The sequence below is a fragment of the Cydia fagiglandana genome, chromosome 20 (assembly GCF_963556715.1).
Source record: "Cydia fagiglandana chromosome 20, ilCydFagi1.1, whole genome shotgun sequence".
Lineage (NCBI taxonomy): Eukaryota > Metazoa > Arthropoda > Insecta > Lepidoptera > Tortricidae > Cydia > Cydia fagiglandana.
The window spans coordinates 10,120,729-10,136,526 of NC_085951.1; the positions used below are offsets into that span (position 1 = coordinate 10,120,729).

The following is a 15,798-nucleotide window of genomic DNA, read 5'->3' on the forward strand; positions in this document are numbered from 1 at the left end:
CGTATATTTGTTATTTTAAGTACGTACTAACAATACTATGGACCTTGTTGTCTGAAAATAATCGCATTTTATTTATTTATTTATATTATAGATAACATTCTACCGCATGGCTGGTCCCTTGGACTGGCCGGCGCTGGCCCATTGTGTACAGGGGCCTTTAGACATAAGTAGGTACGTTTTTTACTAGAGACAGAAAGGTTTTGAGTGTTATTTTTCAAATCTACTACATATATAATAACAAAAATGCACGTCACGTACCTATTTGTATACTAAGAAAACTACTGCATTAAGTTATATAATTAATTAAATTATGATTTGTAGTACCATTGTTTTATTTTAGTCTATAGCCTCTAGCCGCCCAGAGACCTATAAAAAGGTCTACTGTTCCATTCTAATTTGAACTTTGTGTTGACGAAATAAAATTTCATTTTCCTTGGCAAAGTTTGACGTATGGGCGGCTAGAGGATAGTGTACATACAGTGTACTTATTTTATAGGCTACTAGCGACCAACCTCGGCGTCGCACGGGCTTACAATACAAATTATATCTCTCCTTATAACCATCTAGATAACAACGTTAAGGCCGGGGTCGTTTTCACCCGCCGCCCGCGGCCGACAGCGGCCCGCCGCCCGCGGCGTCTGAATACTCTGAATGGTATGTTCGGGAATGCTCGGGAGTGGTCGTTTTCGGGGGGACGCCGCACGCGGCGGGCGAAAACGACCACTCCCGAGCATTCCCGAACATACCATTCAGACGCCGCGGGCGGCGGGCCGCTGTCGGCCGCGGGCGGCGGGTGAAAACGACCCCGGCCTTAACGTACCTACCTACCCAATTCAATTTTCAAAAGTAGAATAGACGAAGGAACTTATACCAACTTGAAAAAAAAAGCATTTAAACGAGAACGACGACAAATTCAGGAGCTTTTGTCGGTTTAATATTCATGTTTTAGATATTTTAAATATTGACATAGCCTCAAAACCACATACGATCGCGCAGACGTAGCACGGCCGCTATCGCCGAGCGACACTGACGCGGCGCCACTGTCGCTGCGATAGTGACGCTGCGCTCGGAAGTAAGTTCATACATTTCCATACTGCATAATACTGTCGCTCTGTCGCCGCGTCAGTGTCGCTGCGTTAGTGTCGCCGGAGCCGCTGTGCTCGGAAGTCTACCTAGCGAGCAGATTACCAGTTAGCCGGAAGATATCAGCCTGTCAGTTAAACGCAAAATTTGACAGCTCCTAAGAACTGACAGTCTGATATCGTCCGGCGACTTAGGTAGTCTGTGGGCCCCTTTAGGTACGCCCAGGCTCCGTGGAGCATGCGTTAGTAGTAGTAGTAGTAGTAGTAAAATACTTTATTGTACAAAAAGAAACATAAAACATGAAAGAACACACATCATTAGTACAAAGGCGAACTTATCCCTTTCAGGGATCTCTTCCAGTTAACCCTTGAGCAGTTGAGGGAGAATGAACGGTAGACATAAAAGCTGTACTAAACGGCACACCGCGCCACACACACCACACACTGTGCGACTGTGCGTTTTGAGGCCATAAAAAATATCCGATCCGGGTAATAACTTCATTCATCTGTCCCGCGAATCTGCTGTGCGTCGTCAACTGTTCCGTAGGCCAATGCATCCAACGAAGGTTTTTGCGAGAGCGAGACGAAGGTATCCATAGTTGTCCCGTTACCTGTGGAAAACGGAACCATGTTAAGATTCTATTAAGTTCATATTAGCGGTCTAACTGCCGTATTCGAACTTCAAAATATTCACAAGAGACGACACGTTCTAGATCCATTCTAGATACGTTATAGTTTAGATATCAACTAGTTCTCTGTTGCAGCGCAAGTCGGGCATCTAATGTCACTTTTACGTTAGAGAGTAAGATATCTATTAGACGTGAATTGGATCTCTAAGTTATATCCTGTGGAAATCGTTCAAGAGTATCTTCAGAATCGCGCAAATATCAAAGACAGGTTAGATCTTAAACATATCGTTATCGTATCTTGGTGATGATGTCTAAAATATATTTAATAGATGTCTATTTCAAAATCCGAATCGGGCCCGTAGAATGTATTGGATCCCATGGAATGGATGCATACCTATATATCACGACACGACTCTTCTCTTTCCGCATATACTCTAAAGAGTGTAAGATATCTATTAGATGTGAATTAGATCTCTAAGTCATATCCTGTGGAAATCGTTTAAGAGTACCTCCAGAATCGCGCAAATGTCAAATTTGACAGGTTAGATCTTAAACATATCGTTATCGTATCTTGGTGATGTCTAAAAGATGTCTAATAGATGTCTATTGCATAATCCGAATCGGGCCCTAAGTCCCTCTTAACTTGGCGGCAAGTGCATGCATTATTTCATTGTCCGCTAATCAGGTTGTTATATTGATGTGTCACTTATGTTTCTTACTGTCAAGTCGAGACGAAGAAGTGCTGGTGGCCTAGCGGTAAGAGCGTGCGACTTTCATTCCAGAGGTTGCGGGTTCTAACCCCGCCTCGTACCAATGAGTTTTTCGGAACTTATATACGAAATATCATTTAATATTTGCCAGTCGCTTTGCGGTCAAGGAAAACATCGTGAGGAAACCGGATTAATCCCAATAAGGCCTAGTTTCCCGTCTGGGTTGGAAGTTCAGATGGCAGTCGCTTTCGTAAAAACTAGTGCCCACGTCAAATCATGTGATTAGCGCGAGGAAGTAGAAGTCAAGACGAAGAAGTATGATCACTGTGAGCGCCTAAGTGGCTCCTCCAATGTTGATTAAGGCCTCGATTCGGATTTTGAAATAGACATCTATAAGACATCTTTTAGACATCACCAAGATACGATAACGATATGTTTAAGATCTAACCTGTCAAATTTGACATTTGCGCGATTCTGGAGATACTCTTGAACGATTTCCACAGGATATGACTTAAAGATCCAATTCACATCTAATAGATATCTTACTCTATCACTCTATCTAACGTAAAAGTGACATTGGTTGCCCGAATCGCGCTGCAAAAGAGAACTAGTTGATATCTAAACTATAACGTATCTAGAATGGATCTAGTACGTGTCGTCTCTTGTGAATATCTTGAAGTTCGAATACGGCAGTAAGTCCATGGGCGACGGTGACCGCTTTCCATCAGGCAGCTCGTCTGCTCGTTTACTACCACATTTAAAAATAAACGTACTTAACCCATTCTTCCGACTGGCCGCGGTTGCTCTGGAGTTGTCGTAACGGTCCAGCTGGTTGATCCCAACTATCCGGTGCCTTTTGTGGCTCCTCATGCAAAATATCCATCTAAAGATTTGTTTGAAGTGCCGGCTGAAACTGAACATAATTAAATTTAAACTCATTATCATTAAACAAGTTTATGGCAAAAATAAAAGAAAGGCCAGGTCAAGAGCACCCTAAACCGGCGAGCGTGTATGAGGAATGTTATGAATGTGAAGAAAGCGAAAGAGGTATGTCAGGATCGTAGCGAATGGAAATCTGTGGTCTCTGCCTACCCCTCCGGGAAATAAGCGTGATTTTTGGCACAAGCTTTTATCGCTGCCTGTACTTTTCTTTCGACAGGCAATTAATACTCATCGTGACAATTCTAACAACTCGAAACACAATTTGTTAGCGTTATTTCATCATAGAGTTCCCATAGCCACCTTCTATCATCGCTAGCAAAATTGTCAATAAAGCGCAGCTTCACAACAAGCACACATACCACACAAAGCTTCACAATAAAGAAATCTTGTCTTATCTTACTTACTTGGGTAAAAGCCAGTAGTAAATCACAGGGTTCAAGGTTGAATTCAGCATAGCCAGCCAGTAAAGAGAGATGTAGACGATACGCGAGTGTCTGTACAGCTTCACACTAGACCAGAACCCTTCAACTAAGAAGTAGACATGGAATGGAAGCCAGCATGTCGCGAACGATGATACCACGCATATCAGCATTTTGATCGTCTGTAACGTAGGTAAGTGGTTGACATACTTATATATGTCGGCGGCCGATCGTAGATCAGGCAGATCGTAATGTTCCTGTGTAATGTTTTGATGATAGTCACATGAAACCAATAGGTAGGATAGGTTCGTTAGGTTGCTTCAGATGCCTGAAGGGCAAACTGCCCAGAAATAGGAGCCTCGCGTAGCGGGGCTCCGTCGACTCAGGGAACGAGTTAAAGATTTTCACGTTTCACGATATGCCTGATCTTACGATCGGCCGCCGATATATATAAGGACCGGCCTTACAGGCAATAAGAAATTGGCGTTTGCGTCCGCACGGCCTGATTTGATCGGACAATTTAATCAAATTGGCGTAAAATTGTTCCCGTCTGGACAGGCCTTAATACTTACCCTTTTACGATCCTTCTGTATTTTACATTGTGCATCGTTACGTTCAACAATGTCTCTGGTGTCCCATAGCAAAATGCAGATGCAGTAATAACAGTAAGCCATGGAAAGAAAAGGCAGCAAATACGTGAAGATGAAATATAATATGTTGTACCTGAAAAAAAGTCTACTTTTACGCCCACAGATTACCAGTTCGCCGGACGATATCAGCTTGCCAGTTAAACGCAAAAGGTGACAGTCCCGAACAACTGACAGGCTGATATCGACCGGCGAACTGGTAATCTGTGGGCCCCTTAGCGCTCAGGTTAGGGTAGATATATCGATGCGCTTTCGGCATAATCCGTTAGGAAATAGCTTTAAGTCCGCGCAATAAGAGCGAACAAGTTGTCGACGCGTCGGCAGGTGCCGGCCGATGCGAGCAGGCCGCGTAGCCAAGATGCCGATCGCTTACGCTCCGTAGCGATCGAAACGCAACTGTCACTGTCGCACTAATATGGAAGAGTGATAGAGAGACATAATGGTTTTCGTTGTCGAAGCGATAGCGATTGTAACCTTGGCTAGGCCGGCTGAGCCGTACGATGACTTTTTTGCTCTTATTGCGCAGACATAAAGCAGTTTTTTCCTGTCGGATTTTGCCGATTCCGTTTCAACGTATGAAGTATGTATGGAGGAACCCTTAAGGGGCATGGCACACTGCTTCCGATTCGCACGACATCCCGGAGCTCGAAGCAACGTGCGAATAGGACGCAGTGTGACATAGGTACCCATACCCCTATGGGTACTTTAAACTTACACTAGGTATGCCATTTCTAATTCTTCGTCCCACTTGCAGACGTATCTGCAAAAAAACGTTACTACTTAGATTTAATATAGGTAGTGTTTAAAAGAGATGAGAATAAAAATATTATTTTACACTGTAAAAATTAGTGCACATCTGCATATACTTTGCTTAGACGGCCTTTTGACGTGATAGCCTCTTATTATAAATCGATGAACACCGGTAGCATGTACGAAAAAGTGTCACGTTGTGGACAGATCTCCATGGTAACGTTGTAGACAGTATATCTCCATGGTAACGTTACGGCCAAAGTATGCAGTTTTTAATCCATTTTTTCTTATGACCTTATCACGCAAAATTATAGTCCGTCTTAACAGACGACCGACTTTACAGACAACCATATTATTATTTTATTTTAGTTTTCAAGATTATATGAACAAGACCATTATATGTAGTTGTTTAAATATATACCTGGTGCTCTGATGTACACGGTATAAATGAAAGTAGATATAGTTCGGAACGCAGACGGTAAAACTGACTGCCACGATGCCCACCATGATCGTAGCCATCTTTCCTTTGGATTGCGTGGTACCCAATGGCTTGCATATGACTCTGTACCTGTAATGTAAGTAACAGTCATGTACAGTACATCTGGTGCTTTACGACACCCTGTGCTATAATAACCACATTACTTAACTACGTCGAAAAATTAAAGCGTCATATGTAGTGTAAAACGTACGATACACGTGCGAATAGGTTATTCGCAACTCGTGTTGATTTAAGACACTTTTGGTCGTGTATGAAACTCGCCAATCTCGGCTAAGCGTACCTAAGTGAACGCGTCAATGAAGTGTAAAATGAAGAGTTTTGCGCCGTGTCGGTGAAAGTCATTAGGAATGAAATGAATGAAAATGCGTGCATGTTTACCTCTCCGAATGAAAGATGACTCACGCTAGACCGGACCGTGCCCGGGCCTGACATGTCATTTTCTATGATGGCTGATAGGTGATCGCGTAGTGCTTTCCATAGAAAACGAAGCGTCGGAAGCTCCGGCCAGGCCCCGGCCCGGTCTACCGGTCCTTTACCTATCGATACTGGTCGCCAGCAGCGTGAAGACTGAAGCAGCGATGAAAGCATTAGACAGGAACTGGTTCATCTTGCACAAGTATTCGTTCAGCTCGTAGTCTTCGCTCCAGTGCCAACTACCTTCCAGCATGGCATAAGAGTTCCACGGCGTATTACAAACGGACAGCAGGAGGTCCGCTATGGCGAGGGTCACTGGAAATAAATGTTGACAGCTTAGAGCCGCTTGTAAACCAGGAGTTACCATGGCTACCAGCACAATTTGACCCTAATTTCTAAGCCTTCTGTTTAACACATTCACTGCCAGCCCTCTAATAGGCAAGCTTTCTGTTCGTAGGCGCTTTTCGCTACATACGGTTTCATGTTATCGGCTACGCCCGAGTTTCTCGCGTTGGAAGTGGATGTGTTTTCAGGCGAATCACACAACATTTTTGATAGTCAATAAAATTCTACTTCCATTGACAAGCAAAATAAACATCGCCCTTGTGAACGTGCCTAACGGCTCGGCCACGACATCGAGCGACTTGCGACGGCAGGAGCGATAACCATAGGTTGGAACGTGACACAACGATCGGACCTTTCGCTCCAACCTATGGTTATCGCTCCCGCCGTCGCAAGTCGCTCGATGTCGTGGCCGAGCCGTAAAACCGTCGAAACTATACTTTACTAGGGAGCGGCAAGTAAACAAATGCATTAAATATAATGCTTTGTCCTCCATTACGTTTTGACGACTTAGGGACCTCGATAAGTTTACGGAGCTGAATAAGTGGATATGTAAAGCCGCAAAATTTTATTTTTTATTTAGAAAGAAAAGATATAGAAACTTTCACTCCTTTTTTAACCCCCTTAGGGGTTGAATTCCTTAAAATCACTTCTTATCTCTTGTACAAATTATAAATGTAACCTGTACGGATATGATGGTCGTTCTTTTCCACATGACAGCGTGATAAAACGGTGTCCATCACTTTCTATCTCACGGTATTAAAAAGTGACAGATATTTTATCACGTGGATAAAGATGGATAAATCCATAATACGCCGGCTGGTGTTCAAATTTTATTTTTATAAATAGCTTTTATTTGTAGTTTCGGCTCGGCGTTGATGAATCAGTCAGTCAGTCAGCACGGATTTATATATACTAGCGGTTAGCAAATTATACACCTAAACTTCTCAAGAATCACTCTATTGATAGGTGAAAACCACATGAAAATCCGTTCATTAGTTTTTGAGTTTATCGCGAACAAACATACAAACAGACAGACGCGGCGGGGGGCTATGTTTTATGAGGTGTGGTGTAGTGATAGAATTAATTGGAATTAATTTTGTTTAAAGTCAAAAATACCAGTCTCTTCTGCCTTCCACATCATAGTTATACCGACAGTGACAGACTTTATGAAAAAGAAGATTTTAGCAGTTCAGCGGGCCCGCTCTCCGTGGGATTGCCAAATAAATATTCTCACAGACCATATTACATATAGTAAACGACACGATGTATTTATTAATTCAGTGACAGATATAGCAGAACTTACATATAGGACAATTAGTGGGATTCCTCCTCATCTTCCCGACGCACACCACGATACCAATGACCATCGAGTTTAACACTATGGCCAGCACCACTATGATAGTGAAAAGAGCGTAAAATAACCGCTTCAGGCCTAAAGGAAGAGGTTCAAAATCGTCCGAGGGAGAGGCAGAATCTCCAGGAATCTGGAACCAATACATATTTATTGGAACAAGCCTATAGACCGACCGCTTAAATAAATTTAAATTTAATTTGCAGTGAGGTGCGGGCGGCAGGCGTACCCGGCGCCCGCACTTTCCCCGCCGCCCTTAGTCATCCCTCCCCGTCGCCCCCGTACCGCGCAGGCGAGGACTCATTTAATGGCTCCTCTACACGATGGGCCAACTCCGGCCACTCCAAGGGACGCAGCCATGTGGTAGAATGAGATAGCAATATCACTTGCTCCCTCTAACGCATAAATGCGTCCCTTGAAGTGGCCGGCGTTGGCCCATCGTGTAGAGGAGCCATAAGCGGTCGGTCTATAGCCAAGATGAGAATCGTATCATCACGCTCTGCGATTGTTGTGTCATTTGAACCTCGCTAAATTAGTTGTTGAATACTTACGCTACAGAATTTCCAATTTAACAAGCTTAATTCGCTGACATAAGGGCTTTGGGACATATTTATGAGGTGATTTGTGCACCCATTTTTTTTTTGACTTGACTGTACTATCGGCCAAAGCGAGAGTCGACCAGTTTCAAAACAGTGTCGCTTGCAAACGTTGATTTTAGACTTGACCCGCCCCTAATTTGTTAACCAATGAGAAACAAAGATCCTTTTTTTGTTAAGTAACTGTCATTGTTCACAATCTTTACGTGGCTTGCACGTGTTTTGTCAAGTCAGTTGCATCTTGCGCATCTGAATCGCTAAAAAACCGGGCAAGTGCGAGTCGGACTCGCGCACGAAGGGTTCCGTACCATAATGCAAAAAAAAACGAAAAAAAAGCAATAAAAATGGTCACTCATCCAAGTACTGACCACTCCCGACGTTGCTTAACTTTGGTCAAAAAACACGTTTGTTGTATGGGAGCCCCATTTAAATCTTTATTTTATTCTGTTTTTAGGATTTGTTGTTATAGCGGCAACAGAAATACATCATCTGTGAAAATTTCAACTGTCTAGCTATCACGGTTCGTGAGATACAGCCTGGTGACAGACGGACGGACGGACGGACAGCGAAGTCTTAGTAATAGGGTCCCGTTTTACCCTTTGGGTACGGAACCCTAAAAAGGTGGCTAGAAAAAAGGTCAGTCGTCAAAAGATTTAATTTTATAACCGAAAATGCGAGGCAAGGAATTTGAGTTGGGTCATTAGAATGCATGATACAATTATAAGTGAGTGTAGCCAGATGTTTCTTGGTGGTTTACTTATACAGTATAAAAAAGCTACTCCTTTCGATTTCCTATCCATTGTAAATTGTACCGTATTGTTAGGCACGTTACGTTTATATTAAAAATTTAGAGTTACTGGTCAAATTTCTTGGACTGCATTTGAAAACGAACAGTAGCATGTCAACCGTCGTTGCACCCGATGCACAACAAATGTTTTATTGACTTGTCGGCTATTTAGCTTTGAGAATGTAAAACAATATCAGTTACAATTTACGTTTGAGTAGTATTGAATGCGGTCGAATTAAAAATAACTACGCGGACAAACTGGTAAAATATAAATGAACTCGACTTTATAGTTAAATCAGTAAGAGCGTTCAACTATTGTCGCCTAAACTGATGCTCGATTGTATTGGAATATGGGCGGTAAAATTAAAAGTAGTTTACAAGTGTCCTTTTGCGCATCTTCAGAGTGGCGTTATAAGTTATACTTATTTCCTAGTCTACAAAGCTATCAACACCATACGGGGACTAACATATTTTGAGCTTCCTGTTCCAACAGTTGGTGGTAGTGGTACTAGTCCAGGGCTCCAAAATATTAGGGACGTTCAGTCAGAATAGCGTGGGGGTTTTTCGTTGGACTGTCAAGCACCGAATAACTGCGTTTACCTGCTGGGGTCCTAAAGGACATGACCAGACGTTGCATTTCAAACAGATGACCGATACCCATACACATTTTTTTTACAAAAAACTTCAAGAGAAATTCTAGTGGTCCGCCCCCAAATTTCATTGGTGGACGAAAGGTGACGAGCCTTGGGCAGATGTTCCCGCTTCAAACAAAATGCGCCTTTAAGGTGGTCGACTCTGGCTTTGGCCGATAGTACCTAGTGTACCTAAACTTACCGATGTCATATTGTTACTGGTACCGTTCAAGTACGACACATTATAACCATAAATTAAAACAGTGGTGAAATTAAAGTTCACATGCTCGAGTGACATTGTTGTTAAATCTGAAACAAAAGAGAACTATAGTGTATACAACATTATTTGCGGTATTTGACGTCTGTCACTCACAACAGCAATACTACGTAAAATGTCTTGCACATCGAAATCACAAAGGAAAACAACTGCACTGCAAACGTTTACGTTCTATCGGTAGTCGTCTAAGTAAATCGATATGAATTTTTCATTTTTCTTTTAATAAAGGTAAGGAAAAGGTGGATAATTAACTGTAAATATAGATATATTTATCGTCACCTAACAGACAACAAATTTGACACAGAAATAACATAAATAAACTTTAAAATAGATCCCCAGTTAGTTTAGATTTTGACGATGGGTGCGACCTACTCGGTCGGTGTATTAAATGCATTTACCTTGCAGGAAAACCATATAATTCTAGCTTTATTTAAATCACAAATAAAAATTCATTATACGTCTCAATTCGATACCTCAGTCTACGTGCCATCCAATCGTAATCGCTTGCTGTGACAATCGATTTGGGTTAGTTACATCTCTATATACGTCAGTCACAATGTGTCAAATAACGCAAATAATATTGCATACAGTATAACATTAATGCAGAGATTTTTTTTTAAATGCAGAGATCCAAAGAGGCTCAATTCATTAAGAGCAATCTTGAATATATCCTATAATAACTATTAAGTAAAAATTTTAAAAAACCCCCTACGCTAAACTATTTTATGCCAAAAATGCCTTACATAATTGGCTACTTTCCTACTAGTCAAATCAGCTTCTTTTTTAGAACTGTCAAAACGATTTGCTAATATGGAATTTATATGAAAACGTGTGTAGTGACCTCACAGTCAACTCACCTATACATATACTTTTTATACATCCATCCGATTTCTTAAATATAAATTATGTCTAAAAATAACTGCTATCTATGTTTTTCTAATAATGATCTGGTGCTTTATTTCTTGCACGGTGTGAAATAATTTATTTTAAGTATAGGAAAGTACCCAATTTTGGATAAGAGCTCATACTCTTTAAACTGCTGGCTCGATTTCTATTCGATATCATAGCTAAGAACCACCGCAAGGAAATCACGATTCATTTTCACTTTAAAAAATCGCATCGTAATCGGACCTTCCGTTGGAAAACTACGATGCCACAGACAAACACACAGACCGACATTGGCGTAAAATATATTAACACCCCTCTTCTGCGTCGGGAGTTAAAATGTAAAGTTTACAGTGATACATCCACACTTCGACGTAGGTACTAAACTTACCAAAGATCAAATTCGGTAAAAAAATGCGGAACCCTAAAACTCGACAACTATCATTTGATGAAATCTCGAACCATAAAGGGGCCCACTGACTAACAGTCCGCCGGACGGCATCGGCCTGTCAGTTAGAACAAAATTTTGACAGCTCCGAACAACTGACAGGCCGATGCCGTCCGGCGGACTGTTAATCAGTGGGCCCCTTAAGAGCTCGTGTACATGTACATGGAGTAGTAAATAAGTTCAAATCACTCTTAAAGTATTCTGTCAAATGAAAAAAAATCGGACAAGTGCGAGTCGAAGTAGCCCACCGAGGGGGGCGGGTCCCGTATTTTAAGTATTTGTTCTTATAGCGGCAACAAAAATATATCATCTATGAAAATTTCAACTGTCTATCACGGTTCATGAGATACAACCTGTACGGCTACCATCGGTTTGGCATTGACGTAAACGCTATCGTGAACGTAATTTACTTTCTAATATATATCTCTATCGCACTAATATGTCAGTACGAGCGAGATGCGTAGAAAGTAAATTACGTTCACGATAGCGTTTATGTCAATGCCAAACTGATGGTAGCCGCCGTACTGGTGACAATTGTGACAGACAGACAAGAGTCGTAGTAATACGGTCCCGTTTTTACCCTTTGGGTACGGAACCCTGAAAACATAAATATTTTACGACAAGGCCTTATCTCGAGAAGAAGAAGAACTTGGGGTAAACCGCGCCTTTATGACGACAAAAAATCGAACAATAAATATATTCCTTAAATTAAATACCTACGTTGGTCGTGGGTACGTACAGTCGCCATCAGATATATAGGAGCAGCCAAGGAGCTCACAAATATCTGAGCACGCCTCTATTGTCAAGGCGATAGAGCGCGCGTTCAGATATTGAGAACATCTTGGCCGCTCCGATATATCTGATGGCGACATGTACAAGACTTGGAAAGATCTTTCTATATTCTATTCTATGTATAAGTAAGTGCACACACATATTTTTCATACAACACATATTTTTCGCTATCTGGACATATATGGCACTCTAATTAATAATGTAAAACATGGAAGATATTGCGATTAGTTTAAAATACCCCTGCGCCTTATACTTACTAACAGCCTTCTAGACTTGTCGGTATTGCGTAGAACGTAGATCAACGAAAGACATGTTTTACAAACTATTACTAAATAGAAATGTAGGTATCGGCTCGACTCGGAAAATGAATTAGATTTCTACTAGACTTCAACAAGTTACGATATGGATAATTTAAAGATATTTTGTAAGATATATATGTCAAATTTGACGTTTCCGCGATTCTGGAGGTCCTCTTGAACGATTTCGACAATTTATGACTTAGATATCCAAGTCACATCTAGTCGATATCTAATGTAGATCTAGTTGATCTCTAAATCGTCTCTAGATCTTGTGATTATCTCGAAATCCGAATAGGCCTGTAAGTATGCTTTCTACATTAGCGAAGTGGCGATATTTACGAGTTAAGTGCAGAAAATGGAGCCGTTACCATAACTAACGCCATCACGGGTTTCATGAGTGTACCTACAATACTGGCTATAGGATGACTCACGCTAAACCGGGCCGGGGCTGGGCCGGAGCTTCCGGCGCTTCGTTTTCTATGGAAAGCACCATGTGATCACCGATCAGCCGTACTTATACTTATTTCTAATATTTACAAAAAATGCGAACTTTATTTGATCAAGGGATTAAGGCACCTAGTAATGCAAAGATCCAGGAGGGCAATTCCAACCTACATCTTGGTATCAAGATGATATATTTTGTTTTTATTTGCGTATATAATTTACTCGCTCGTGCTCGTGTAACGTGAGCGAGACGCACGGATGAATAATAACAAAATAACATCAAAATTTAAGTTAGAATTGGCTTAACCACTTGACCGTGCGACGATAGCATAGTATCCGAAAAAAATATGCTCTTAACCGTCCGCGGGAACCTTACTATCCAAAGGAGTGGAAGAAAGAATTGATTTCATAGCCATCTAACGGAATATTTAGGCATTATTTACTAATTCTCTTGATGTGACAACGTAGCCTAACTAAATAGTTAGCTCTAAAAAAATTTAGATGGCAGTGTAGTTATAATTTTTGTAGAAAGTTGTGAATGCGCTGCGCGGGGCGTGAGTCGCTAAAAAAACCCGGACAGTTGACAGGAAAACAGTCTCGCGGGCCGGACGGTTGAGTGGTTAAAGTAAAAGTTTAATAGACATATTACATAAATGAAAAAAAAAACCTACAGTAATTTTTAAACAAGCGACAATACGTCTGCGAGCGATATTCCAAATTTTATAGCTTCCGGCAGGACTTGAACCCGCAACCTCCGCAATCCGTGCATTTGCTAATCTCTAAATGTGTCTAACCATTTTTAGGGTTCCGTACCCAAAGGGTAAAACGGGACCCTATTACTAAGACTTCGCTGTCCTTCCGTCCGTCCGTCCGTCCGTCCGTCTGTCACCAGGCTGTATCTCACGAACCGTGATAGCTAGACAGTTGAAATTTTCACAGATGATGTATTTCTGTTGCCGCTATAACAACAAATACTAAAAACAGAATAAAATAAAGATTTAAATGGGGCTCCCATACAACAAACGTGATTTTTGACCAAAGTTAAGCAACGTCGGGAGTGGTCAGTATTTGGATGGGTGACCGTTTTTGTTTTAGCTTTTTTTTTGTTTTTTTTTTGCATTATTGTACGGAACCCTTCGTGCGCGAGTCCGACTCGCACTTGCCCGGTTTTTTTATTCCATTTTTGTCCTTTAATAATTTGAAAACTATAGCAAACAAGAAATTAACTTTGTGAACAGACCTCCTGGGAAACTACCGCACCCTCAACAAGATGTGTGCAAATTAAATACCAGCTGCTTTTAATGGGATTAGGAGTCATGCCGACTTTTATAGCGGCTCGTAAATCTAAGTATGTGTGTCCTGGCGTTAGATCGTTTCAAGTGCAGTACATCACATCAAATACCAAAAAAATCATACATACACACATGCCATCATTTCATTATTTTTTTTTGGTATATCATAGTACCAAAAAAATGTGTGCTATGAATTGTGACAGTATAACTCATTGTCTCATATTCATGTATAAAATGTGTCATTGAACTTCGAATAACAAACGTGCGAAAAATTTTCATTATACGATCAAATGTATATAGTCCTCCTCATCGTTTTCGAAGACGGCGACCCCAGATAAACATCATGGACGCTGTCTAGCGTGAGCCCTTATGTGACTGGCCAGGCCGAACTTGGTCTTAAACACTCTATTGCACGTGTGACAATACAGTTGGCCAGCTTCGTTGAGCGTGTACACGTAGGAGGGCTTAGGTCTCTCTTTCCGTAATTGGCGTTTGGTGTCTAAGCTTTTGAGACGGTTATCCTCAAACATTTTGACACCGTTATGGATGGTAGAACGCCAAGATGACCTTCTTCCAGCAAGCTCCTCCCAATGCTCAGGGTCGATGGCGCAAGCGCTCAGATGCCGTTTGAGCACGTCCTTGTAGCGCAGGTGCTGACCACCGTGCTTCCGCTTACCCACTGCCAACTCAGAGTAGAGGACAGCTTTAGGCAAGCGGTGATCATCCATTCGAAGGACGTGCCCACACCATCTGAGCTGCCGCTGCATTAGTATGGCCTCCATGCCATACATTCCGGAACGACGCAGGACCTCGGAGTTGGGAACATGGTCCTGCCACTTAATCCTGAGTATAGACCGCAAACACCTCAGGTGGTAAGTGTCTAGTTTCTTTATGTCTGTTTTGTAGAGGCACCATGTCTCTGTCAGAGACATGGAGACGATCAAATGTACGTCGCGCGTCGGGACACCGTTTTGTCGAGCGATAATTTATCGCAGTGCCAATTTTTCGAACAAAAGTTCATCCCAAGCTGGGTGTTAAATGATATTTCTAGTTTGGTTAAAATAAAATTTCCATTTTCCAAGGCCCATTAGCTTCTGAATCTCCTACGAAGGAATGGAGTAAAACTGGCAGATGGCCGCCTAATAGTGAAAACCTTTCAGTAGGTACTTATCGTCATTATACCTACAATAGGCTATACCCAGTTTATCAGATGTCTTATAATATGGCTCTACATCATACTTCATTTAGTTATACCTAACTAAAGTATCATTCATTTTCGAATGAGAACCTCCGAGAACGTTGCCACGAAATCCCGATCGACCAGCAGATCAAGCGCCGTAACTGGATTGGACACACACTCCGGAGGGGCTCGACCATATACCTAAAGAGGCCTTAGATTGAAACCCCAAAGAAAGAGAAAGCGTGGCCGTCCCAAACAAACCTGGCGCCGTACGGTGTTAGACGAGGCGAAGATGATCGGGAAGTCTTGGAGCGAAATGAAGCGAGAAGCTCAAGATCGATCTACATGGAGAGTCGCTGTGGAGTCACAGTATAAAAC

At 41.8% G+C, this 15,798-nt stretch overlaps 1 protein-coding gene across 1 annotated transcript; it reads right to left on the reverse strand.

Annotated features, from left to right (window-relative positions):
- Positions 1-3,763: 3,763 nt before the first annotated feature.
- Positions 3,764-15,172, reverse strand: LOC134674882 (tachykinin-like peptides receptor 86C). The gene is made up of 8 exons (XM_063533037.1): positions 14,779-15,172; positions 10,006-10,112; positions 7,741-7,921; positions 6,215-6,407; positions 5,601-5,747; positions 5,145-5,189; positions 4,355-4,505; positions 3,764-3,964 (listed from the first exon to the last, which is right to left on the reverse strand). Exons 1-8 carry the CDS (start codon positions 15,170-15,172, stop codon positions 3,764-3,766), a joined length of 1,419 nt encoding a protein of 472 aa, XP_063389107.1.
- Positions 15,173-15,798: the final 626 nt, after the last annotated feature.